This window comes from Aspergillus stella-maris (assembly GCF_047715825.1).
Source record: "Aspergillus stella-maris strain CBS 113639 unplaced genomic scaffold BDV14scaffold_55, whole genome shotgun sequence".
Taxonomy (NCBI): domain Eukaryota; kingdom Fungi; phylum Ascomycota; class Eurotiomycetes; order Eurotiales; family Aspergillaceae; genus Aspergillus; species Aspergillus stella-maris.
The window spans coordinates 90,953-115,644 of NW_027396849.1; the positions used below are offsets into that span (position 1 = coordinate 90,953).

Genomic DNA, 24,692 nt, shown 5'->3' on the forward strand with positions numbered 1-24,692 from the left:
GATGATTCTGCACGGTATATGGAGCGCATAATATGGAAGTCATGATTCCTGCCCTGCTCGATAGCATTAGAGATTGCCAGTAGTGTCCACGCTAGCTTTGTATAGCAGCTGTCTTATACAACAGCTTAAATTCTTAGTCTCGTGTCTAGTTCCTCCAAGAGCTCGATAATCCAGCATCTTCTCTATCTCACTTTTTTCAAATCTACTTCATAATGAATTTAGGGAGAACATAGCGCAGTGACTGTCGTTACTGACACTCGTCTCCTGTACAATCGCATCTTCAACTTCATCATTCGATCATCCTTTCTTCTTTCCTCTTATCGACTTCAGCTTCACTTCATCCCGCGGCCCCCTTTCATCCCCTATATGTCTTCTTTCTAATCGCCTTTTTCTCGCTTCTCTCGCCTCCATCATTGATATCTTTCAGCTTCCCACGAGTCGCCTTGGGGTGCTGTGGAAGGGAATGTGACGTCGTCTCCTGCCATCTCGCACCTGTTCAATCTTTTACTCGTCGCCGTCAATCTAGAAAAATCTCCCCGTCACCATGGACTTGAGCTCAATCATGAACAGCGATGCCGCCGGCACTTCGCGTCGCCCTCCATCGCCTCCTGCCCATCGCTCGCCGTCGCAAGTTACCCGCAAACCATCTGAACCAATCTATCCGACACACGATCAGCCTCCGTCGTCGTCATCTTCCTATGCATCCGGATATCCTAACGGGCCATCGCAACAAGCTCCGCCGCTCCAGCGCGCCCAATCTTCCCCAGACAGGAACTCTTCTTACGGCTCACTACAATCTCCATACCAGTACAATGCGCCGTCGTCTCTGAACGCGAACCCGCAAGCTCAGCGCGGTCACAGCCCACCTGCCGCGCCTTACGGTCCCTCTGCTTCGCGTGACTCTTTCGCTGCGCCTGCGGGCTTTCCTCATCCGCAACATCATCAATCCCACCAGCAGTCGCCAGTTGCACCCCAGCGCTCTCATTCTATTCAATCTGTCCTGACACCATTTTCGTCCGGTCCGCACCCATACGCGCATAGAGACAGCTCTCCCGCTACCACTCAACATTATCCACCGCAACAGTTTTCACCCACCGCACAAGGGTCGCTGCCTGGTACCCCGCGAGGCTCTGCCACTGCTGTTTACCGTCATTCAACACCGTCGTCCGCGCGTCCTCAATCCTCGGGTCACGATTCCATCTCAAATCGCGCGTCTAGCCCATGGGTCGGACAAGATGCTCAAATGCACATGTCACCAACCGCCGTCTCGCGCCCCGTGCGGCAAGATTCTCGAGCTTACGATAATACTCCTCGGCGCACCTCGTCGATAACTGAGAGGAGGGAATCTGATGAGAGCGTCAGCCCGAAGACGGCCTTTGCTCCAGATACCCGACGAGGGAGCGTGGCAGAGCATGGCCGGCAACCGATGAGTGACCGGGAAAATGGGGCATCTGCGCAAAGCCCCCAACCATCTACCCAGGACCCCCGAATCCAGCCCGCACCGACCGCACCAATTCCATCGCAAGGACCAATTCTGACTGAATCTCCAAAGGGTCATCCAGGGCCGCCGCCACCTACAAAAGCAAACTTTGCACCCGACATGGGATCTGCAAATTCGAGTCCTCAACAACCAAGGCGCAAGCGGAGACGGTACAATGAGCCACCCATCTACGCGCAACGAACAATTCGCACGAAAGGAAGGTGTCCGGCGATCACAAATCCTTTGCCCCCGGTGCCCAAACGCTTGAGGAATACATCGGAAAACCCGTGGTTGTTGCGCCAGCAAGCGGCCTCAAAAGCACCTCCTCCGTCGGTCAAGATCAAGCGGGAGGATGCCATCGTAAATGGCCCGCCGATTTCAGCCCAGCAGCTGCAGTCCGCGCGGTCATCACAACCACCACAGTCTTCTGAACCGCCGGAGCTGAAGAGCCTAGGACATTGGGAACCGTCTTTCACAGGATTGATCCCATACGAAGAAATGACCAAGATCGTCTGCGACTTCCTGTTTAAGCATGTGGTAATGAGAAACGACGCGATGGCGGGCCCTGCAGGCGCATCGGCTGTAGGCCATAACGCAATCATCGAAGTCGAAGCCAAGCTGGGACAAATTATAGATCTTGATAGCCGAGATCGACTCCAGCTGCCAGTACAAACCGAATGCGTCATCGACAAAGAGAAAACGCGCTTGCGAACAAGCTTCGAGAGCAACATGTCACAGGTAAGTTGTACCTCAATCCCTTCTACTCATCCTACACCCAGATCTAACGTCATTGTTCCAGACCCAACACCGCGTAATGAACAACTTCCTTAACGACGCCGTCAAAAATTCCATACCCCAGCCCAACGCCCCCGGCCAAGCCAGCACAACAAACAAACTCCGAAACCCCATCTCCTACGCACACAAAAAAGAGCGCGACTCCTTCTACGAAGTCTCACCCTCCGAACTCCCCCCCATAATCCGTCAGAACCTCAACCCGCGCCACAAGCCCAAAGTCCGCGTGACAGTCGACCAGCGCACAGGCGAAGTGCTCGCTAAGATCGTGAAATGCCGTGTCGCAGACTTAGATATTTATAGCCCGCGCACCTGCGTTGATTGGCGCATTAGCGTGAACCTGGAAATGAGCTACGACGGTGACATCTCGCACCTCCCGCCTGCTGATACAGGACGAGGGGCTGGTGCCGGAGACCGGAACAAGGATCGCATGAGCTATAGACATCAAGCGTATCAGGTGGATCTGACACAGGTTGCTAGGTCTGAGGTATGCTTTTCCTACCCTACTACTGCCCTCTCAGTATATATATCCCGTACTAACATCATCTTTCATACAGCCTTCAATGAAAGGCGAATGCGAACACGAACTCGAAATCGAAATCTCGGCCGCCGAAATCCGACGACAGGGCCAGCTCGCTATAGACAATGATCCGTCCCATCAATACCAGGATCTTGTCAGGGGGTTGCTTGATAATATTCGCATTTTGGCGAGGGCGGTTCCTCCTCAGAACTGATCTTGTTTTGTTCTCTTTCTCCTTTTCTTTTCTTTTGTTTTGACAAGTTCTTGTTCCTGAAACTTAGCCATTTGATTATTAACATTACGGTATAGAGAGACAGGGTGCAGAGGAAATGAAGAAGAGAAGAAGAAGAACTTAAATTTTGCGTGCAGTGCTCTTATTGTTTTCTAGCTTAGGCCTTTTGACCTTTTCTTTCCTTGTTCACTGAAGGTACCGGTGCGGGAGCAGGTGCAGGCGGACAGTTCTCAATTCTCGTCTGAAGAAAAAAGAAAACGGAAAACGGAAAAGGAATGGAGTATGACTTATTGACCCGACTGTTTATTTTCCTGTTGTTTTTGTCACTTCCATTCTTGTCTTAATACCTATTCTATTTCTATACATATACCTTCTTCAGAGCAGAGGAATGAAATGACGGCGTGGGAATTTGTTGATATGGTTCGTTCTGAAGTTTTGCGCATCTAATTACAGTTATACCTAGCATCGCTAGTTGATGGCAGGATGAAGTAGACAGACTTTAGGTATGTTGTAGTTATGTAAAATATGTAAGATGATTTATTTGATAATACACTTAGGTTAGTATACTAAAGTACCTATGAATAGCTAATAACACGTTGAAGAGATACCAAAATGCATGCATAAGAGAAGATAATACAATGCGCCATTTTAAAACCCATATAGAAAACAAGAAGGAACAATCAAGGACTCGGCGTTCCCTCCTCATACCGCGGTCCATCGTCCCCATCGCCATACCCAGCCCCAGGCGTCGCCGCAGCACCACCCATAGCCGGCGTCGGCGCATCATAAGCACCGGGCGTAGGCGCATTATAAGCACCAGGCGTGGGCGCGCTATCGGCCCAGGCACCCGGGGTCGGCGCAGAGAGACCTCCCGGTGTAGGTGCGCCGCCGTACGCGCCTGGTGTCGGGGCGGAGTATGTTGCTCCTGGTGTGGGAGCGTCATAGGTCTTATTGGAGCTTGAGCCGCTGGCGCTGGCGGACCATGCGGGGGTTCGGCTGCCCGATGCAGCGCCCCAGGCGGGCGTGCGGGATCCGGCGGCGAAGGCGTCGAAGTCGCTGTTGCCGGAGGAGCCTGAACCACCGTATGGTGTTCTGGCGCCGGCGTTCCAGGCGGGCGTACGTGATCCGGCGCCGCCGTAGGCTGTGCGGCTGCCGTCGGCTTTCCAGGCTGGTGTGCGGGAGCCGAGGCCGGAGCCACCCCAGGCGGGAGCTAAGATAGTATGTTAGTGGGTGTTGACAAGAATAACGGTACTGAGAACTTACTTCGAGATGAAGCCATGCCGCCCCAAGCAGGTGTTCTTGAGGAATCGGCAGCGGCCATCGGGGTCCGGCCTCCTTGCCAGCCGGATGGCGGAGCGGCTGAACCACCCTGAGGAACGCGAGGTCCACCTCTTCCACGCGACATATCGATCGTTTGGCCAGTAATGGGGTCCTTGACGACGAGAAGCTCCTTGGGGATAGTCACAAGCTTGTTCTTCGAGTGAAGTTCCACGCGAGCCTGGACATCAGTCGTGTCTTTTACGATACCAACAAGACCCTTGAAGGGCCCCTTCCTGACCAAGACTGTCTTGCCGAGAAGTCGATCTCGCCCGAAGTTCTTTGAGGGAGGAGGTCCCATCATGCCGCCAGGGGCGCCTCTACTCATCAAAGCTGGGTTCATCTTCGAGAGATCGGGGCCTGTATTCCTGCCTCCCTTTGCAGATACAGTCACAACGCTCGTTGTGCGCACAACGACGATGCCTGAGTTTTCAGCCGAGACCTTGTTGTGGATGAAGAGGAATGAGCGATGGATGTGGAGGATGACACCATTGCGCTGCTCGCCGTACACTTCTCTAACGGTGTCTCCATGTCGAATCTCGGCTCCATTGCGGTCTGTAGCCACAGCGTCTCGGCGCGGAGTAATCTTGTTAGTGACTTGAGTAGGAAGGATAGTGCGGATGGAACCGTTCTGATCCAACACCCGTAAAGACTCGCGATCGACCTTGACGATACAGGCAACAGTAGCGGCGCTAGAATTGTTAGTAAGAGTCAAGTATAAGATATAAAGAGAAACTCACTCTAGCTGCACAAGGTCATGAACATCGAACATGCCGAGCTTACCGTCCACACCTGTCTCGGCAGACAATCGAAGGTCCTTGCTGAAGACTGTAATCTCCTGCATACTCATGTCGCTGAGAAGGGTAACCGTGTCGTCCTTGACCTGCACAACCATACCCAGCTCGTCCTGGTATCTGCTACCACCGATGACCTTGACGTGATCACCCTCTCTGAAGCGCTTACGAAGGGTCTTGACAGGAGCTTCGATCGTCTGACCAGCCAACTCGCCCTCGGTCACCAGAATAGTCACAATATCTCCACGGGTAGAGCTGGTACGGCCAATAAGACCCTGCTGTTCACCCTTGAAGACCTCAACGGGGTCACCAGCAAGGTAAGATTCTTCTGCGGTCGAGTTCTTGAGCGTTTCAGCAAGGGAGGCCAGATCGAGGTTCGAGGTACCGTTCTCAGAATCCCGAGCAAACATCGTGACTTCCTCAAGACGAGGGTTGACGTTCTTCGTGATCAGATGCTGCACTTTCATGTCTTTGATCAGGAAACCATCAATGTAGGTTTCACCGAGGTAGTTCCATGACTTTGCACCCAGACCAGCCGTGGCAGAGAGGTATTTGCTGTGCTTTTTCTTGGCTTCAGCCTCGCTGAACAGTCGCTGGGGAGGACGGGCAACCGTAGCGTTCGCGCCAGGTCTCTTTCTCTTGGGGTCGACCATGGGAGCGCCGGAGTCTTCGTTGAGACCGTAGTCCAGTCGAGGAACCAAGCGAACAGTAACAGAGAGACCGTTCGTCTCCACCTCTTCGATCTGGGCAAGATCGCCTTGGTACTTGGTACGCTTCATCCGAACCCAGCCACCAGGGTTGAGCTCTTCTGACTTTTGCACTCGGAGCAGATCGGGCATTTCCCTCACAGGAACCAGGATCATCTTTGTTCTCGGGTAGACATTGGTCATGTCTTGTAGAGCATCCATAACATCGGCCTGTCTCCGCGCCTCAACGTAGATGTAACCGCTCATAGCACCACCGCGCTCAAAAGCTGAGATGATCTTAATGGGGTTTCTCGAGCCCGGTGGTCGTTCCTCAATGCGTCTCTGGATAGAAAAGACAACCTCGCGCTCCTTGCCAGCTTTGCACCGCACACCCCAAATACTAGGATCGTCAACACTAGGAAGCAAAAGTCGCTTGGGAACAACAACGGAGTCTGAAGCAGCGGCGCGATTCCGTCCGTAACGTTCCTTGAGCAATTGCGCCTGTTTCTCTGCGTCCATGCTAGCTTCCATCTCACGCTGCTGGTCGAGTTGACGGTGGCGACGGTCGTCCATTTCAGCTCCGACGGGGAGCGCCTCGACATCGTCCGGGTGCGGTCCGCCATATTCCATGTCATCCTCTTCTGCTTCGTCCTCTTCCTCGTCCTCGTCTACACCGGCTTCGAAATCAATGAAGTTGTTGACACCGCCGCCGCCCCTTCTCCGTTTCCGTCGGTGCTGCTGTACAAGGAAACCCCGTTAGTGACTGCCCGGTCATATTCATAATACGGCTCAGAAACACTCACCGAGACATCCTGGTCATCCTCATCTTCATCCTCTTCATCTTCTTCATCGTCCTCGTTCCCTTCTTCCTCTTCGCCGCCGTCTTCGTCCTCATCGCCACCACCCGCATTATCGCCGTCTTCGTCGTCATCGTTCTGGTCCTCGTGTCGTTCGCGCTTCCGCACCTAACACTCGATTTGTCAGCTTGATATACCCTCAAGGCTACCGTAGGCCCCTAAGTCCAAAGAGATACGAACCGGACCGGCATTGACATCTTCATCATCTGAAGCTTGCGCAGGCGCGGGGTTGAAGTCATCGTCTTCCTCGTCGGACCCGAAATCCTGATCCATTACGTTCCGGGACATTTTCGCGGCGCTTGATTCTGAAACGAGTTGGAGCGTGTGTCGCTGCGAGCGTTCGACGAAGGTTATTTATAGGCGGAACTGGTGACTAGGTAGAGATTGTCGACGCAACCGGGAGAATAGATAGACCGAGTAGGCAGAAACCAGGCGATCTGTAAGCAGACAGTCGACGCAGGTGAAGGTGTTTTGTTCGGCGACCGTCGATTCTTTGATTGTTCAAAGGATCTCGTTCGCCGAGTCCGCGATGGCAACGAACGTAGCGGAGAGTGGTGAGAAAGCTGCGGTCTCAGTTGAAAGTGAGGAATTTAAGGTAGACAACAAAATTAATATAAGCAGGTATACAGCCTCTAGCCACCAGCTGGAAGTTGAGGGGTTGTGACTAAGTAGGAGCTTTGAGAAGGCGAGTTTCATTGACGAGATGACTGCGCGTTTGGTTGATACCGGTCGCCGCATTGTTCTTATACGATGTCTTGGCGGCCTTTGGCCTTGGGCGTCTTTCATCCTATCCTCTAGTTCAGCTGCACTAAGCGGGGTGTTATCTTTTTTTGTTATCTTTTTTTGAAATCATCAAATCCAATTTGGTATATCTCAGGTATTGTACATCGAGAGCAAAAAGTTTCTACAAATCTACCAGTAGAATGTCCAAGAAGCAAAAGATCGCTCACAACCCAGCACCCTACAGCTTCATCCCAAACATCTGATGAACCCTCAAACTCTGCCTCATACTCAAATCAAGCATGATTTCCTCACTTCCACCAGGAATAGCATAGGCTCTGACATCGCGATACAACCGCTCAACCTTTCCACCCTGTCCACCCCGACTATAACTCAGACCACCGAAGATCTGACTAGCTTCACGGGCACAGTACTCGAAGGTCTGTGTGGACTGGGCCTTGAGGCCAGCAATGGCACCGCCGAGCTTGAGCATGGCCTCGGTCTCCTCCATTGACTGGCACTGGAAAATGATGTTCTCGAGCCAGTTGTAGGTTGCCTCGATCTGGCGGGCCATCTGGGCGAGCTTCATACGGATGACAGGGTGGTCGACGAGCTTCTGGCCGAATGTCTTGCGCTTGTGCGCGTATTTCATGGCCTCTTCGTAGCAGACGCGTGAGAAGCGAACGCATTGGATGATGATTCCGATTCGCTCGTGGTTGAAGTTGGTCATGATGACTGGGATACTTGTTAGTACTGGGTGGAAGGAGAGGTAGGTAGATAGCTAACTCACCCTTGAAGCCCTGGTTCTCCTTGCCAATGAGGTTCTCAACGGGGACCTTGACATCCTCAAATGTCACGTACGTTGTACCACTGCTCCAAACACCCTGGCAGTCCATGCGCCTCGTGGAGACACCACCAGCCTCGCGCTCAATTAGGAGAACACTAAGCCCATTCATCCCGGGCCCGCCGGTTCGAACAGCAGTAGTGAAGTAGTCCGACCAAACACCGTTCGTAATCCACTTCTTCTCGCCATTGACGATGTAGTGCTTCCCATCCTCAGAAAGCTTAGCCTCACAACCAAGGTTCGCAACATCACTACCAGCGTCGGGTTCAGTAATAGCAAGACAAATACGCTTGTCACCAGCCAGGATGCCAGGCAGAATGCGGTCGACGAGTGCCTTCTTTCCGTACTTGACAAGCGGGGGGCAACCAATCCCAAATCCACCAAGCAAGTTCCAGACGAGACCACCACTACCGGCGCGCGACAGTTCGTCCGTAAGGAGCATCTCGTGGAACAGATCCCAGTTCTCGGGGGCGACGGACTGGACTCGGTTCTTTGTGTATTGGACTGGGTACTTGACGCCGAGCAGACCAGCGAGATACCCGCGCTCGCCCATCTGCTTGTAGATCTTTCCGGGAACCTCCTTGCCCTCATCCCATTCTGTAACGTATGGTTCGATCTCAGACTCAACCCATGCGCGCGCCTCAGCACGGAGGGCAGCATGCGTTTTGTTGAAGTAGGGAGAGTGGTACTACCAACCAGCCGAATAATCAGCCACAAGCCCTCTCCGATCATTGAAAAATGTCAGATAAAAACTCACCCCTTGGTACCAAGCCGGATCCGCAAACGGAATCAACTCGCCATAAGGATCCAGAACCTCTTCGGACTTCGCGGACTTCACATCAACAGCTTCAGCAGCCTGAGGTTGAGGTACTGTATCGACAGGCGCCGGGGCAGCCGGTTCCTCTGCAGCAGCGGCCTTCTTCGAATCCAGCGATCCAATCTGCAATTGCGACTTGTATTTCTTCAGGATCCCCTCATTGTGATATTTCCAGAACTGTTTTGAGGCGTCTTTGCCGGCGACTCTTTGGAGGACTAAATTTGGAGGTAGTGGTCAGTAACGGTATGATTTATGGATATTTGGTTCGCGAGGCTGTCGCATTCCGGGGATCCGGGGGTAACGGAGCAAACATACTCTTCTTTCCACCTGCGCGCAAAACAAAATGTTAGTATCACATGCCGATAAAAAAGAGATTGTAGAATTTGCGCTGCGAAACGCACCTGGGTGCTCATCTTGGAACTTCGTCAAGTCGTAGACGTCTTCATCAACGATGATCCAGAGGTTGTCAGACTTGTTGTGCGACGCAACGTCGTCTTTGCTGAACGTCGAGGCCATGATGACGGGTCTGGGTCTCGGCTCGTGACGCAAGCAAGCGAACAAACGAACTGGATACGTAAGGTAAGAGAGAAGGTTTTCTGGGGAAGAAGGATAATCTGGGGTAAAGGAAGTTAAGAAAGGACAAGGGAGGGAAAGACAGTTCGTTATAAGAACGTTTGGGTCGGCACAGGGTCCTACTGACCTTGGACGCTGGTTCTCAAGGTGGGTACTGGTACTGTATAGTGATCGGACAAGCAGCCAAAAAGAGTGAATGTGTTTGCTATCGGCTTACTTTTACAATACAAGTTACAACAAAGGTGAATGATTCCTCGGCCATTTACCTATCAGACGCAGCGCTTACAGAGAGAAGGCTCTTCACATGCTGGTCAGCAAGACGCAATGGGGCACCTATGATGCTCGCGCAGCTCATCTCATCTGTCCTGGTGTCTTTACCTCAGCAGCGCCGGCACTTTTTTGAGGTCCTCACGTGTCGATGCGCCTCGGCCAGCTGATGCTATCGGTCATTCTGAGGGACTTGATTGGTTAAATCTTTCATTCATGCGTCATCCTGGCATCCCTGGCGCTATTTGTTTTGGGAAAGTGCCGAGGCTTAAGTAGTGCACGTGACCTATGATTTCAACAGTCGAACTCGACCTTGCCCGTTAGCTTTCACATGTGAATGCCAGGCTCCGGGGCACCTGGTCGTCATTCTTCACGGAATGCGGAGAAATTATATCACATCGCGTGCCAGCTAAGTCTACGAGCTTAAATGACCACCAGCCGATGAGAGGTCGGCAATTGAGTATCAATTGTCATTCCGACCCGGGTATACCCCGATTGGCTTCCATGTGATTCTAAGTCAAAAGCAGCAAAGTAAATGCAAAGGTTAACTAGTAAGTATTCCAATATGCTATGCAGTATCTAAGCACCGCCGTCACACGAGACATAGATTGGGATCTATTAATACAGCTCTCATCCATATAGCACATTTAGTAATCCCCCTCTCCGTCACTCTGGTACCCGAACTCGTCGGGTACAGGCGCCTCCTCCCCATCTTCATCTTCATCCACAGCGGTCAACACTCCCGCCGCAGCAGCAGCTCCCAGGGTTGAGAAGGGGTCGCGTTGAGGCGTCTGCAGACTGGGATCGAGGTCTCTAAATTCTTCTTGCAGTCGGTCCTGCAAGGCTTGCGTCGGGTCTGCTGGGGTAGCAGCAGGCTTGGTCTCCTTGGTGCTGGCCTTGAGCTCGATGACCTCTCGGGGCTCATCAGGCTTTGTGTCAAGGACGACGACAACACCGCCGGTAGGCTGTAATTTAAAGTTAGTCTTCTTGTTTCACTTCAAGGTAAGGGACAGATACATACCCGTTTTACCGGCTCGTACCGCAGATCAGGGAATGTGAGATACTTCAATTGAGCGGGAAGAACTCTTGACATGTTGTCGAGTTCATAGCCAACCTTCTCCCGCTCAACCTTCTTCTTCTGGCCCTCTCCTGCCTCCTTCTCACCTTCCTTCAGGTCGTCCTCGCCCTTGGCCTCATCTGTCTCCATCTTCTCCGGCAGTTGGTCCGCCACCTTGGGAGTCGTAGGGGTCTGATCGACGTCCATACTCTCGCGCCTTGCCTGCTTCTCACGGCGCTGCGCGCGTCGCTTGGCATGAGCAGTGGTGGAAAGAACAGCAGTCTTGACCTTCTCTGGCGCCTCCTCAGCCTTGACCTGTTGCTCAGGAGGATAGTCGAAGAGACTAGGCTTCGTGTTGCTGTGGAACTTGAAGTGAGGGACCTCGAGTTGCTGGTCCACACCAATCACCGAGGTAGGAGCGAAACTCAAGGAGAGGAAGTGGGTGAGAGGGAACCAGTACCAGTACTGAAGGAACACTGCGGCACCAACAATTCCTGGCATGTTGAGGTTTCCGGTTTGTGTCTGCAAGCTAATGGTGCAGTTACGGCCACCAGCATCGATGATACCGAGGGCAATGGCGCAACCGAACTTGGCCATGGCGTCCTCGTGCCTGTCGCTAACCATCTTCATCATAGTCTTGCGGAGTGAGCTGACGCGAGGGTTCATGGCCTCGTTCTGCTGCACCAACACCATGGCCAGAGCAATCAGAGCTCCCTGCCGGACGAAGTCGGTCGAGTCCTTCAGCATGGGCTCAAGGAGGTCAATGGCCTCGTCGAGACCAGTTCCAGCGCAGGAGATACCGAGAGCCATCGCCGCACCGTAACGGACGTGGGGGTTGTACGATTCGGAGAGCAGCTCGACCATGCGGGGCACGCTCTGGTGCTTTCTGAACAAGATGAAACCCAAGCTGAGAACAGCGACACGGCGGACATCGTCATTGACATCACTAACAGCAACGTGCAACAGCTTGCGGACAGCCTTGTTGCTGCTGCTTCCGCAGTAGGCGAGAGCAATGGTCATGATACCACCGTAGCGAAGGGTAGGGTCAGGGTCTCCCAGAAGACCGTTGATCAGCTCATCAGCAGCCTCTTGGCGGCCGTACATGATTAGAGCCATACCCATGGCAAGACCACGGACAATCTTCTCGTGTTGTGTGTCGTGAGCGTACTGGATCATGTCTTCGAGCACCTTCATGTTACCAGTTCCCAACATAACCAATCCCATGGCAAGACCAACAGCTTCTCCGTTGAGAGCGGAGTCGGTGTAGAGGACCTGCTTGAGATCATCGTAGATACCTTCATCACCGCTGGCCATACCAGCAACACCAAGACCCAAAGCACCACCATGCTGAATGACTTCCTCGGTAGCCTTCTTGAATTGGTCACGGATGAAGTCAACAGCCATTCCACCGTGGTTGGCGTAGATCAGGCCAAGTGCAAACAGGGAACCACCACTGCTGTAGACGGAACCAGTTCCACCAACTCCAGCAATGTTCTCCTTGGGCAGATATGGCGCCAGAAGCTTCTGTCCTTGGCTCAAGTTACCGCGGTGGATGACACCAAGAGCAGCCGTCGCAGTGAACTTGGACCAGTTGACCGCCTTTCCGAGCCACTCCAGGTTGTCACGGAAAAACTTGTCATGAGCCGTTCCAGCGTGCATGAAAGCATTCGAAATAGTGACCGCCGTGTGGAATATCGAGTTGCGAGGCTCCAAGCTGTCGCGAAGCTTATTGAGGATAGCGACATCCACCCTGCTGTTACGGTGCAGGAACTCCATGTTGAGCTGAATGCTTCTTAGACCATTGAGGATATCTAGGATGTTCTTGTACGCGGTGCGAATTTCGGGCGTCAGCTTCGACTCGTCGCTGGTACCAATTGATGAGGACTGGTTCTCCAACAACGCATCAGACTCCCTGGGCTCCTCCTGAGCATCAGATTCGGTCTTTTCTGGTACAAGTTCCGAGATCTCTTGGTGGACCTTTTGCAAGAATTCTTGGGTGCTGTTGTCGTAAAGGTCAAAAGAAATCTGGTAGGCAACGGCGAGTGATCGAGCATCGCCCTTCTCGACCAGCTGCCGCAGGATAACGGAAGCCATGGAGTGTTCGTTGAGGTAGACGACGCATTTGGCGATCGAGAAGTAGTCGGGCGCGGGGATTTCGTTGAGCAGGTCGAGGATAAGCTTGAGAATCTCATTACGGAAACCGCGCTCCTGAACGACACCCATGCAGATGTCCAGTACGTATTCCATCAGCTCTTCACTTTGGCGGGATTCACCATTCTGCTTCTTCTCATCTTCGCTGGCACGAACGATCGCCTTGCGGAGGACATCCAGGTCCTTGGCTTCGATAGCGATACCAATGACTTGACGGTAGCGCTTCTCAACGAAGCACTGCTCGAACAGACGCTCGATGACAGCCTTGAGCTGACCCTGGACACCGCGCTTGAGGACAAGAGGGGTCTCAACATCCTTAAGGCTGGTCTCCTCCTGGTGAGCACCATCCGCTCCCGTAACTTCCGGTCTTGAAAGCAGTGACTTTGAAGGCAAAGCTGATTGTGAGAAGGGTGTAATCGGGGAGGTAAGGCTGGCAGAGGTGCTGCTAGCACCCTCGACGGAGGTGGGGAACGCGGTGTTCAAGTTGGCTGGTTGATCGCCTGCAGCGGGCTTCTCGGAGGTTGAAAGTGAGATAAATGTGTCGACACATTTGGCTAGGAACCGGGGCGTATGAGTAACCGCGCGAAAACGAAAAGTACGGATTCAAAACACATACCAATGATAGTCTCCTCGAACTCGCCACCATTATCCAGATTCAACAGCTTGCCGGCGCCGAGAGCAAATACCATACTCTCGTTGTATTCTTGGAGGTGGTAGTAGACCTTGGCGGCGACAAGGGCGGCAAGGCCGCGCTCGGGGAAGGTTTCATCTTCGTAAAGCGCCTCTCTAGACATCAAATCATTAGCGGTCCATCTCAGCGGTCGATTGAAGAGGTGCATGAAATCCGATGGGATAGAGTGAGGCGAGAGGAAACAAACATTTGCGGAATGGCGTCAACAACTTCCGTCCAGAGCAGGTCAATCTGAGAGTCTAGTGTCTTCAAAGCAAAAACTCTCAGCTCTGCATCAGGCTCTGATAAGAAGCCGACGAGACCGGCGGCCGAAGCAAGCCCGACCATCGTAGCGTGATAGGAGCCGCTGGTGAAGGGAGATGACGATAGCGCTAGATGCGAAGAGGCGACAGCTTCGACGGAGCTTCACGCGGTCGAGTTGGAGGTCAAGAGGGATGGAGAATGACCTCGAGGGATAGAAAGAACAGAGAGGCGGGTAGTAAAACAAAAAGGATGGCGAAAGTGAGGAATACAAGAAGGTGAAGATGTTGAGAGGCACAGGGAAACACACGTCAACGGATGGCAGGCTGATGGAAGCTGTCGGAAAGGTGCCCGTGGTTCCTGCACGCCGCCCTAGAGCTATCACGTGATAGGCTGCGCGCGTGAGCAGCAAGCTCCATGTGAGCACCAACACCAGCACCATACAACAGATGCCAGATTGTCTCTTTCAAATATGCTCTTCATGACGCTGTCATAGACGCTTTTTATGGTGGTTCTTGCAAATCTCGAAGCAGGCGCATACCATCTGACACCTCAAGCGACAAGCGGCAAGGCTTAAGCAGTTCAAGCACCACCTGTTTACATCAAGATGTCGACTATTCTTCCTCAGACTATGGGCCGGAGCCTGGTGCCTCTCCCTCTGAAGACATCTGCTAACCATCACGACCCGCTGCTTCATGTTGAGCGACAAGCGAAGCATATCCAGCGTAACTTGCAGTATCTCATCGACGCCCAAAGCGAGGGCCTACTAGCTGGTCTTGGTGCTCGGCCTGAAGAGAGCGTCCTCAATGAGAGCCATACATACCTTTCAGGGCCAGGGAGCTCCAAGGGCGCTTCGCCAGTGCCTGTTCGTCAACCGCCAGGGAAGAAGATAGGGCTGCGCTCGGCACGACAGGGCATCTTTATGTCTATGTATGACTTGATGAAGCTGCGTGAGGAAGAGCAAGAGATCTTATCTCTTAAGCAGGATGAAATGGGGTCAGGCTTGGGGCAGATCGAAACATTCACCACCAAGCGTTCAGGGCTGGAGAAAGCCATCTCCGCAATCAACGACGACAGGGAAACCCAGCGGTCAAGAGAGCTACGAGAGGAAGGTTCTCAACTCGAGGCGCAAATTCACGAGATGGAGAATACTTTAGCACAGATGAAAGCGAAGCATCGGCATGTCGTTCAGGAGTTGGCCCAGATTGAAAACACTGTTGAGGCTAAACTATCTTCATACAAAGCTTCCTTATCGCTCCTTGAATCTGATGTCCGAAAGTTCCTCGCCAACCCACCTGTTAAACCACCAGCTAGGTCCACCATACATGATAGCTTCTACTCGTTGAAACCCAGTCGCCGAACTCTCGAGATGGCAGACGAACACTGGAGAAAAGAACAAACCGAAGTGCACCAGCGGCAGGAAGAGGTCGACGCGGAGATCAAAGCGCTGGATGAGGGCGGTGGTGTATGGAAGCAGGTAGTCGAAGACATATCAGGTTTTGAGAAACGACTACGGACCACAATGCGCCGTTCAATGCAAACGCAGTCGCAGCTTCTGCAGCAAGATTCGCCCAGCCAGATTGACACGGCCCGAGGTATTATGGAAGACTTGGAACATACGACAAATCTGTTTGAACAGCACCTGGAGCATGTGGAGGAGCGAAAATGGAACCTCCTTGTCTGCTGCATATCGGCAGAGCTCCAGGCATTACGGGAAGCTCGAGAGCTGCTTTTAGGCGCTTTCGGTGTTACAGACGAAGACATCGACCCTTCTGCATCTTCTTTGAATGGATCACAAGCGCAAGACATGAGCTTGAATGGTGTCACACCGGCAGACCCACTAGGAGCTGTACACGAGGATGACGATGACCATCATCTCGAGCACTCTGAGCCTCCAGCCGATCTACTACAAGACGTTGATGACCATGACCACGATCACTCGCATGAGGATGAGGCTGCAAATTCCCATCTTCACGCACTTGACGATGACGACCCGGATCCAGCATGGCTGCTGCCGGAGAATTGAAACTTGAACAGTGATATACGATGGATTTGTTGTATAATCGTGACATATTTACATATATATTAACACAGAATACACCGCATCAGGGCCCTTCTGGTAGACCATAAACATCAACTCATTTTACCTCCTTCCCAACCTCAACCCCTTCAGCACCAGCTCCAGCAACAACCTCTTCACTTCTCCCCTGACCGACACCCTCCACCTGCAGATCACCCTGGACAGGCCCGGTAAACCTCCCTCTTGCCTCAGCGAACCATGTCACAGTCCCCAACAATGCAATAACCCCAATCGCGGCAGATGTATAATTCATATTCTGGTCATTGACCGGAGCCTCAGAAGGGAAGTTGAATGTCACAAACGCGAAGAGGAGGAATAATAGGCCGACTGTGTTGAGCGCCAAGGACACGGAGGAGGAGAGGTGGAAGGGCCCGGTAAACGTGAATGTTGGTTTGGACGGCGAGGAAGAGGTTATATATCTGAGGAGCCGGGACAGGAGCGGGAGGGCGTAAGATATATCTATGCGAAACAATCCTTCGTCAGTACCAATCAATATGAAGATGAAGGTTAAGAAGAACTCACAGAACCCCGTCGTAGCAATAGAAATAATCGTATTAAACCCCGTCACAGTCCCAAAGTATATCGAGTTAAACGCAATCTGCACCAATACCGTAGCACAGATAGCATTAAATGGGATATGCCTTCTTCCCTTCGTAACCTTCGACAGAAACCCCGAAAACGGTAACCCCCTATCCCTCGCAAACGCAAAAAGCGACCTTGACCCCTCAGCAACAAGACTCACCGCACAAACAAGACATATCACCGTAATCATGCTCCCCATAAAGCAAGCACCCACTTTACTCCCCGTGGAATCGTAGAAGATTTGCAGCACGGGGACGCCCGTGGAGGAGTTAGCGGTTGTATCGATATCACCTATACAGAAGCATAGGATCAGCAGGAAGATAAAGCCTGTAAATGTTCCCATCCCGACGCTGAGTATTATGGCCTTGGGCGCGTCTCGGGATGGGTACTTCATTTCCTCTGTCATGTGGCTGGGTGCGTCGTAGCAGCACATGCCGAAGAGGGACTGCAGAATTCCGATTATAGTTGCCATGGACTGGCCGAAGCCAGTGAAGTTTTGGAAGTCCTTGAAGACGAAGGAGGCGGGTTGTTTGTTGTCGTTTGTTGCCAAGAGTGTAACCACAATGATAATGAAGGAGGTTATATTCCAGATCAGTATCGATCTCGAAAGCTTGTTGAGTAGATGCGGCGCAAAGACGTTAAAGCCCAGCGACGCAAATGCCACGCCGTATGCAACGAGCACCGTATGCCACCGCTCGATAGTGAAACTGGGGAAGACGAGGTTTGCTTGCCCGAGGATGAAGTTTGCGGCAATGGAGTTATTGACTGCGCCCATTGCCAGGATGCCCGTTAGCATGAACCACCCGGTTATATAGGAAAGTGGGCGGGAGATTCGAGGTGGTGCGAGGAGCGCAACCCAGGAGTATTGGCCTCCCGCCACGGGCCATTGGGAGCACATCTCTGCCATGGGGAGGGCGACTGTGAGTGTTATTGCGCAGACGCCGAGCCAGCCGAAGACCATGACTGGGGGGCCGCCGGCCGTGACGCCGATGATGAAGACTCCGCTTAGGGCTGTCCAGCTAGGATTGATGTCAGTCGCATATAGGATATAGGATGCTGAAGACCTACTTACCAAGACACAATGCTGAAGCTGAACCCGATCATGTCCAGGAGACTAAAGGACCGTTGGAGCTCTGTCAATCTGTATCAGCATATCCTCTATACAACTGCGCGTAAGCATAGTCCTACCCTGCTTATACCCCAGGTGCTCAAGGGTGACATCCTCGCTGACAGTCGGAGGAAATGCATCCTGCTGTTTCTCTTGCGCATCCATCTTGCGGAGATTCAGCATCAGCAAATGTCATCAAGTCAGTCCCCTTAGTCCGTAGAATAGAAGAAAATGGAGCATATTTATCAGACTTGGCCGTCTTATCACTTGTCTCCAACAGTATCAGATAACACAGCATACAACATTCCCCTCTGGGTTTAGTCGGTGGACAAGAGTATTGTTAATGGCAAGCTTATCGGTGGAAAAGAGATTACTGGCGTCATCCTGCACGCCCATCATTGACGATCTATTCCTGTTCCACGTCAGACACTCACATGGACTCTTTTGTTCGCTTCCTCCGACTCCAACTTTTGCCCGTCGGCTTGACCGACTGTTATCGCGATAAAAAAAATGGACGGGGTTGTGTAATTGCGATTGAGGGCGATTGAAGTCATATTTCTGTTTCTATACAAATGCTCAATTCTTGACCCAAGCATCTGATCTGGGGATTACTCCTGCTACACCACCTGCTACATCACCACCACCCCGCGACTCCCCGCATTCCAATCCTACTCTGACTCTGACTCTCTTTCTCAGACTGACTCTCACTCTGACTCTGACCACCACAATCTTTCCAACCCAACCACCCCAATGCTCCTAACCGCAATGCTCCCACTCCTCCTCGGAGGCCTCGCCATCCGCATCCTCTACCGCCTGTACATGCACCCCCTCCGCCACATCCCCGGCCCAACCCTCGCAAGTATAACATCCCTCTACCTAGCTTACCACACCTACATCGGCGACGAAGCAACGACAATCGCATCATTACACAAAACGCACGGTCCCATCCTTCGCATCGCACCAAATGATGTCTCCATCGCTGACCCCGCAGCCCTTGACGCAATCTACATCGCGCGCGGCGGATTCCCGAAACCGGATATCTACTCCAAGTTCGATATCGATGGGCACACGACGATTTTTTCGACACTGACGCTGCCGGAGCACGCGAGTAGAGCGAAGGCTGTTGCGCCCTTGTTTGCGACTGCTAATATTCGGGCGGCGAGGGGGGTGTTGCTTGGTGTTGTGGATGATTTTGTGGAGAGATTGCGAGTCGAAGGCAAGACGGGGAAACCAGTCAATGTGTTGCAGTTCGCGAGAGGTATGGCAATTGATGCCGTGAGCTCTTATCTTTTCCAGGAGCGGTACGGGGCTCTTAAGGAGGATACCAGCACAACCAGCACCAACACCACCGATGAAAAGAGCAAAGGTCATGCAGGTATAATGTCCGCCTCGCCCTTCGTAGACGCCTACGTTGGCGTCGGTGCATTCTTTAACTTCGCCTATGGCCAATTCGGCGAGTTACTAGTTTATATCATTGACCATTTGACTCAACCCAGTGGAACAAAAGAGTCCTTTGCTGCTATGGACAGCTACACAGCGCACCTGATTGATTCCTCTGCGCCCAAGAGCGGAAGTTACCAGAGCCGCCTCCTTGAACGGGTATCTAGGGAACAAGCACAGATCGAAGTGAAGGACGTTTGCTTCGCGGGGACAGACTCAACGGGGATGAATATCGCCAGTATGATCTGGTATCTCCTCAAGGAGCCGGAAGTGTAAGTTCTCTGAAAATCCATTCTTCATGATACGCACCACCTTTGCTAATGGGAATGTCTTGATATATAGGTACACCCGCCTCCGCACAGCCCTGCAGGACTGCTCCGACCCCCTAAACACACCCTACCTCCAAGCAACAGTCCGCGAAACCCTCCGCCTCTCATGGGCAAACCCGACGCGCCTCCCCCGAACCGTGCCAAGCGGCGGCTGGACATTCAAAAACTACCATTTCCCACCAGGAACATCAGTAGGCGTATCCGCCTACGAACTACACCAGAACCCAGCAGTATTCCCCGAACCACTCCGCTTCAACCCAGATCGGTGGCTTGAGCCGAGCGAGGAAATGCTTCATAGCTTCTTTGCGTTTGGGAAGGGGAGTCGGGCTTGTATTGCGCGGAATTTGGGGGAGGCGGAGGTTAGCATGGCTTGTTGGAGGGTTGTTGCTAGTGGGGTTTTGGAGGGGGGGAGGGCTGTGGGGGAGGGGATTGAGATACTCGAGTGGTTTAATTCTAGAGTTAAGGGGGAGGAGATTTTGGTGCAGTGGGATAAGAGCTAATGGAAAGTATGAGTTTATATGAATTGATTGCTATGATGTATGAGATATGAGATAGTCGGTGCTTTTGATATGCAAGAGCATGAATACCTGGATGAGGAAAAAACGACTACCTAGTCCCTAGGTAGCGACATGAACGCCATGAAACCCAAATGCAACGACCCCCTTCACACTCGCTCTTCCAACCTCTTCCATACTCTTGGCATTAAGGACAAGCAAGTACGAATTTCCACTAAACCCATCAAGAACAACGCTCAACAGCACTCCGTCATCTTCATTCGTTCTATTCGGATCCGGAACAAAAATAGCTTCCCCGGGAGACTGTGCATGCGCTGACCAAATCTTGATCTCCGATGTAACGGAGTCAAATTTCATCATCCCATCGAAGAAAGTTGAATAGCCTCTGTCAACCACGGCGTAGGTATACCGGTGGGGAGCTGTATGGTACAGCGGGTTTTGGGTGGGAAGTTCAGGCGAGATTGATGCGCAAGATGTGCTTGTGATAACAGCCTGCTTAGGTTGAGGGACTGTCGGTGGCGTTGGCTCTGGAGTAGGTTCCTGGGAGGAAGATCCGGCGGCGGCGGCGGCATCGGCATTAAGGGTCACTAGACTAAAAGCCCTAGGATTACCAGGAAGCCGGAACCTCGTGATTTGGCTTTGCGTTTTGCCGCCGTGATTCTTTGTCTCTGGGCCCGGATAAGCAGCTAGTGAATTTGAGGGGAGGTATTCGTAGTAGAGCTTCTTGATGGCATCGATGTTCTTGTATGTGATGCATTCGGCAACAATGTCAGTCTTCGAGGAATCATCTGAGTTCGCCTCCTCCCAGGCATTGATAGTATGGAAGCAGAAGAACGCCGGGCTCTCGTATATCGCAACTAGACCGTTCCCATGTTTCCGATCAACAACGTACCACTTTGCAGGCAAGCTGCCGTCAAACTCTTTCAACGCCCCAACGTACGAACCTTTCGCGAGATCCTGAGGTGAAATATGAGCGTTCCAGACACAGATAACGACGTGGTTCTTCGTTAGGAAGAACGAATGCATGTAGCTCGGGATACCAGGGAATGAAGCAAGAACACTTGTATCACCCGTTGCGGCGGATACACGGAAGACCCGGTATGTCGCAGTACGCCCGAACGAAAGGTTGTAATTGAACACATCGCCTGTTTCGGGATCCGTCTCTGCGTGCGAAGCCGAGAGACGGCCATTGAGGTCTGGGTGGAGGACAGTTTGATCGCAGAAGCTGATCGGTTCCAGGGTCTCAGGATGGATTTCCTTCAAACTGAAGTTGTCGGTTTTGGTGTGGAGAGTCTTGATAGGGCCCGGTGGCTGGCTCGTCGTTTCTTGTTTGTTGGATGACAGCCCTGGGAAGTCGACGGAGAGAGTGACGCCGGTATTCTTGGACGAAGGGCCACCCTCCAAGGGCTTGTATGTAGTCTGGACTTTCTGGTATATCGCCTTGCATGGGTCTCGCTCTTCTGGGCTCTTGTGTCCGCCGAAGCAAAATTTGCCTGCGAGAGAGCCATTTGTTCGTGCATGCTCGATAAGCTCATCGGTTGAGAAGCGTGAGTTGTATAGCACGCGCATGCGCGACTCGGAATCTTCTGCGTTAGAAGGAACGAGTTGGAATCTGTGTGTCTGGCTGAATCCGTCAAACCAGTGCGCGACCTGGAATGTATTGCCTTTTTCAGTGTCGACTTTGTACCGGCCAGGGCCTGTTCTGTAGAGAACCCCTGCGGCGTAGGTCGGGATGTGTCCGGTCACGGATAATTCGACTGGTTCCTTTTCCTCATGGTTTCCGTCAAACTGTTCTTGATTAGCCAGGCTTTCTTCGTATATACTATTGCTTTCTTACACCCTGGGCGTTTGGCCAGTTGTTGAAGTGTTCCACGGTCATACTTGCGATTTGTGTTTCAAACAACTTCCAGGAACCGGATAACTTGTGGCTCAATCCAAAGTATCAGGACTCAAAACTACTCGTCTTGAAGTACTGTAGGTCGGGATCCTGGCATCCTTGAGTTTTATAGTCGGCTCGGCTATCGCAGCCTGTGAATGGACCAAAGCATGCCTAGAGTTCACCCGTGGGGATCCGTCACCAACGACCAGTCAGCAAAGAGGATAAGCGATATCAACAAAGCACGTTAGTATCATCGTTGTGAAGTGTCCTAAACTGGTGGGTTGAAAGACCGATTCCGTGTCCGAGTCCGAAGGAAGTGACACGGATTCTTACTCCGTAGTCATTGTTTAGTTCATCATTCTGGTCGTCCAAGTGGGTCCGCTTGAATCCGTCAAAATAATGCAACATCACCAATCTCTTTTGAGAAATAATATTGTTGAGTTGGTGAATGAATCTGGTATATTTGGTGTTTGTTTTCGCGTTATCTCCTAAGGTAAGCCTGGAAGGGCTGGGAAAGTCGACCGTAGGCTCTGTAGCAAACATCCGCAGAAGCATAGAAGTTCCGAGGACCAAGATCCCAAGTATCTCGCCTCAATATGACGTCCGACGCATGCGGACGATCTGGTTCGAGGGTCGGGGATAGCTTGGCCTGTTTGGACGCGGAGGGAGCATGATTTCCAGTGTCGGCGTAAGATGTCTCTAGTATGTTCACATCAGCTTTTAGTGAGTGCCAGACAGGAAGATCCTTGATGGATGAATACCAACCTACGTCTGTAGAGAGAGCCGCAGAACTCGCACATCAAGGATTTGTCTCTATAGTCTGGTGAGGCTTAGCGGGATCATTGAAGCACCGGTCCATTTCATCAGACGGATTGATCTGTGTTAAATGAGAAGGTCGAGTCGCTGAAAAATGGCAGAGCAAGCACCACACGTCCACATCGTCAGATTCCTCTAGTTGATTACAGTGAAGTAAAACTCGACCTCAAGTGTCCATGATCTGAAATGACAAGGATCCCGATGGAATTGAGGTCGGTCAGATTTTTGAGATCAGAGCCTGCATTCTGTCGACTAGACCCTCTAAGGAGTCGCTAGCGAGGGACTGCTGGCATAATAAAGTTTCAATCTCACTTATAATACCATCCAGCATGTCTCGACAACGAGGTCCTCAATGGATCTCACCTCGTATATAACATAGCAAGTTGTGGACCGGCTTAGCGCCAAGGGTCGCAGTAAGCAGCTCAGTCGAGCGTGATGTCGGGAAGTTGAAGTAGACATGGATGAGTGATGACCGACGGGATCCCCCCGCATCGCTACTCACGGATCCCATGCCTTCCTCGCCCACCGCAGCCAAAACAAGTATTCAAGACTAAAATGACTGACCCCTCATGACAAACTCCTGCAACATATCCTGCCTCTCATCCGACGCCTCCCAAAGCTTCCCACTAATCGCCTGTTTTGCAAGCCACTCCTGACAAATATCCATATCCTCATCATCACGCCCAAACGGCTCACGCAGCGATATGTAGGAGGCAACAGATCCCTCGTCAGCACCAACATCACCCCGATTTCTCCTTAATGCATCCAGCCTCCCAACAAACGACGCCCGATGCGTACCCTCATCAAACGGACTCGTATGCAAAAACCCCAACCCCGTATTCACAATAATCAGCCTTTCCAATTTCGGCAGAAAGCCCTCATCGATACCCCGATAGACAGGGTCAACCTCCTCCGCAAGCTCATGCGGCCTGACAAGAACCAAATGCGTTAAGTTCTTACACCCCCTCAGTCCATCCAGAAACTTCGCATGGTCAACAGCAACATTATACAATGCCAACTTCCTCAAATTAGGCCAGAGGGTCCAAACCATCTGCTGCGGCTGTGGGTATCCATACACCGCTAAAGGATTTTCCTGGCCCGCAAGTAGCTGTGGATGAGGCTCAGTAACTAGGAACAGCTCATCGCGCACACAGGTAAACTCCTGCAGCGCCGTCATGCGGCTGAATGCAGACCGGAGGGTCGGGCACACGGGGGTGACGTCTTCTTCTAAATAAACAAGGTGCAGGGAAATATTGATTACTAGGCGGGTTAGGGAGGTGCAGAGGAGGGTTGAGAGGGTGTTTATTGCGTGGACTGTTGGGGGCATATCGAATTCATCTGAGGTGTAAGGGGAGAGGAAGAGGGATGTTTGGGTAGGCAGCTGGGGCTGCTCCCTGGTTAGGATGCCAGATTGAAGAACTTGATCCAAGCGGTCGGGTGAGTCAATTTGCAGGCAGTGCTTGACTAGGAGTTGGCGTGCTGTTCGAGAGACCAGTTTGCAGACGAGGGTTAGGTTGAGGAGGGTCCGAGTAATTTCATGTTCGCGGGTAATTATAACTGGGGGATCTGCGGGTATAAGACATTCGATTATGTGTAGAATCAGTTCAGAAGGTAGTGTAATCTGAGACATGGTGTTCTGGGGTATGTCGGCGGCCTTGTGCGCTGGTATGAAGTTGATGTGTGGTAGTTGTGGGTTTTCCATCCATGCATTTATTTATTTTGGAGCGTGGCTGCGGTTGGTCGAGGCGAGTTACAGCGTGGTGACAGCAACCAACATCAACGGCACAAGGAGATATACTTTGGATTTGAATAACATAGTAAGGAGGAGTATATATTCAAGCATCGACTTTGTCCAAAGCCTTTTAGCATCTGCGATTGACTGATTGAGGTTGTACCAAGTTCTCT

General features: G+C 52.1%; 9 protein-coding genes across 9 annotated transcripts; 3 read left to right on the forward strand and 6 right to left on the reverse strand.

Annotated features, from left to right (window-relative positions):
* The first annotated feature begins 306 nt into the window (after positions 1-306).
* triA (putative mRNA capping nucleoside-triphosphatase) lies at positions 307-3,527 on the forward strand. Its single transcript, XM_073765696.1, has 3 exons — positions 307-2,218; positions 2,280-2,759; positions 2,830-3,527. Exons 1-3 carry the CDS (start codon positions 545-547, stop codon positions 3,004-3,006), a joined length of 2,331 nt encoding a protein of 776 aa, XP_073625083.1. The 5' UTR covers positions 307-544; the 3' UTR covers positions 3,007-3,527.
* A 16-nt stretch (positions 3,528-3,543) lies between these two features.
* Positions 3,544-7,380, reverse strand: spt5 (transcription elongation factor spt5). Its single transcript, XM_073769679.1, has 5 exons — positions 6,859-7,380; positions 6,625-6,786; positions 5,082-6,559; positions 4,288-5,033; positions 3,544-4,234 (listed from the first exon to the last, which is right to left on the reverse strand). Exons 1-5 carry the CDS (start codon positions 6,964-6,966, stop codon positions 3,705-3,707), a joined length of 3,024 nt encoding a protein of 1,007 aa, XP_073625084.1. The 5' UTR covers positions 6,967-7,380; the 3' UTR covers positions 3,544-3,704.
* Positions 7,381-7,543: 163 nt separating this feature from the next.
* BDV14DRAFT_179037 (putative acyl-CoA dehydrogenase) lies at positions 7,544-9,850 on the reverse strand. The gene is made up of 5 exons (XM_073769680.1): positions 9,461-9,850; positions 9,375-9,386; positions 9,000-9,274; positions 8,189-8,930; positions 7,544-8,133 (listed from the first exon to the last, which is right to left on the reverse strand). The coding sequence occupies exons 1-5, from the start codon at positions 9,573-9,575 to the stop codon at positions 7,640-7,642; spliced, it is 1,638 nt and encodes a 545-aa protein (XP_073625085.1). The 5' UTR covers positions 9,576-9,850; the 3' UTR covers positions 7,544-7,639.
* A 528-nt stretch (positions 9,851-10,378) lies between these two features.
* Positions 10,379-14,349, reverse strand: BDV14DRAFT_179039 (proteasome regulatory particle base subunit RPN2). The gene is made up of 4 exons (XM_073769681.1): positions 13,986-14,349; positions 13,724-13,893; positions 10,921-13,661; positions 10,379-10,864 (listed from the first exon to the last, which is right to left on the reverse strand). The coding sequence occupies exons 1-4, from the start codon at positions 14,123-14,125 to the stop codon at positions 10,547-10,549; spliced, it is 3,369 nt and encodes a 1,122-aa protein (XP_073625086.1). The 5' UTR covers positions 14,126-14,349; the 3' UTR covers positions 10,379-10,546.
* A 135-nt stretch (positions 14,350-14,484) lies between these two features.
* Positions 14,485-16,592, forward strand: BDV14DRAFT_179045 (uncharacterized protein). The gene has a single exon (XM_073769682.1). The coding sequence runs from the start codon at positions 14,646-14,648 to the stop codon at positions 16,062-16,064; it is 1,419 nt and encodes a 472-aa protein (XP_073625087.1). The 5' UTR covers positions 14,485-14,645; the 3' UTR covers positions 16,065-16,592.
* BDV14DRAFT_210733 (putative GABA permease) lies at positions 16,177-17,973 on the reverse strand (the record flags this gene model as incomplete). The annotated part of the gene is made up of 4 exons (XM_073775955.1): positions 16,177-16,577; positions 16,641-17,719; positions 17,773-17,833; positions 17,889-17,973. The coding sequence occupies 4 exons, from the start codon at positions 17,971-17,973 to the stop codon at positions 16,177-16,179; spliced, it is 1,626 nt and encodes a 541-aa protein (XP_073625088.1).
* Positions 17,974-18,573: 600 nt separating this feature from the next.
* BDV14DRAFT_203103 (cytochrome P450) lies at positions 18,574-20,077 on the forward strand (the record flags this gene model as incomplete). Its single annotated transcript, XM_073774205.1, has 2 exons — positions 18,574-19,520; positions 19,591-20,077. The coding sequence occupies 2 exons, from the start codon at positions 18,574-18,576 to the stop codon at positions 20,075-20,077; spliced, it is 1,434 nt and encodes a 477-aa protein (XP_073625089.1).
* An 18-nt stretch (positions 20,078-20,095) lies between these two features.
* Positions 20,096-22,086, reverse strand: BDV14DRAFT_111587 (carotenoid oxygenase family protein). The gene is made up of 2 exons (XM_073765697.1): positions 21,930-22,086; positions 20,096-21,880 (listed from the first exon to the last, which is right to left on the reverse strand). The coding sequence occupies exons 1-2, from the start codon at positions 21,969-21,971 to the stop codon at positions 20,195-20,197; spliced, it is 1,728 nt and encodes a 575-aa protein (XP_073625090.1). The 5' UTR covers positions 21,972-22,086; the 3' UTR covers positions 20,096-20,194.
* A 366-nt stretch (positions 22,087-22,452) lies between these two features.
* On the reverse strand, positions 22,453-24,417 carry BDV14DRAFT_203105 (uncharacterized protein; the record flags this gene model as incomplete). Its single annotated transcript, XM_073774206.1, has 2 exons — positions 22,453-22,670; positions 23,352-24,417. 2 exons carry the CDS (start codon positions 24,415-24,417, stop codon positions 22,453-22,455), a joined length of 1,284 nt encoding a protein of 427 aa, XP_073625091.1.
* Positions 24,418-24,692: the final 275 nt, after the last annotated feature.

Excerpts from the sequence above, each read along its gene's own strand:
- BDV14DRAFT_179045 (XM_073769682.1), top strand. The coding sequence starts at position 14,646 with ATGTCGACTATTCTTCCTCAGACTATGGGCCGGAGCCTGGTGCCTCTC.
- BDV14DRAFT_179039 (XM_073769681.1), bottom strand. The coding sequence starts at position 14,125 with ATGGTCGGGCTTGCTTCGGCCGCCGGTCTCGTCGGCTTCTTATCAGAG. Across the intron at positions 13,662-13,723 it reads GTTCGAGGAGACTATCATTG|CCAAATGTGTCGACACATTT; the intron begins GTATGTGTTTTG and ends CCCGGTTCCTAG. Across the intron at positions 10,865-10,920 it reads GGTACGAGCCGGTAAAACGG|CCTACCGGCGGTGTTGTCGT; the intron begins GTATGTATCTGT and ends TTTAAATTACAG.
- triA (XM_073765696.1), top strand. The coding sequence starts at position 545 with ATGGACTTGAGCTCAATCATGAACAGCGATGCCGCCGGCACTTCGCGT. Across the intron at positions 2,219-2,279 it reads TCGAGAGCAACATGTCACAG|ACCCAACACCGCGTAATGAA; the intron begins GTAAGTTGTACC and ends TCATTGTTCCAG. Across the intron at positions 2,760-2,829 it reads CACAGGTTGCTAGGTCTGAG|CCTTCAATGAAAGGCGAATG; the intron begins GTATGCTTTTCC and ends TCTTTCATACAG.
- spt5 (XM_073769679.1), bottom strand. The coding sequence starts at position 6,966 with ATGTCCCGGAACGTAATGGATCAGGATTTCGGGTCCGACGAGGAAGAC. Across the intron at positions 5,034-5,081 it reads CATGACCTTGTGCAGCTAGA|CGCCGCTACTGTTGCCTGTA; the intron begins GTGAGTTTCTCT and ends TAACAATTCTAG. Across the intron at positions 4,235-4,287 it reads CGGCATGGCTTCATCTCGAA|CTCCCGCCTGGGGTGGCTCC; the intron begins GTAAGTTCTCAG and ends ATACTATCTTAG.
- BDV14DRAFT_179037 (XM_073769680.1), bottom strand. The coding sequence starts at position 9,575 with ATGGCCTCGACGTTCAGCAAAGACGACGTTGCGTCGCACAACAAGTCT. Across the intron at positions 8,931-8,999 it reads ATCCGGCTTGGTACCAAGGG|TACCACTCTCCCTACTTCAA; the intron begins GTGAGTTTTTAT and ends GCTGGTTGGTAG. Across the intron at positions 8,134-8,188 it reads GGAGAACCAGGGCTTCAAGG|TCATCATGACCAACTTCAAC; the intron begins GTGAGTTAGCTA and ends CAAGTATCCCAG.
- BDV14DRAFT_111587 (XM_073765697.1), bottom strand. The coding sequence starts at position 21,971 with ATGACCGTGGAACACTTCAACAACTGGCCAAACGCCCAGGGT. Across the intron at positions 21,881-21,929 it reads ACTGGCCAAACGCCCAGGGT|TTTGACGGAAACCATGAGGA; the intron begins GTAAGAAAGCAA and ends AATCAAGAACAG.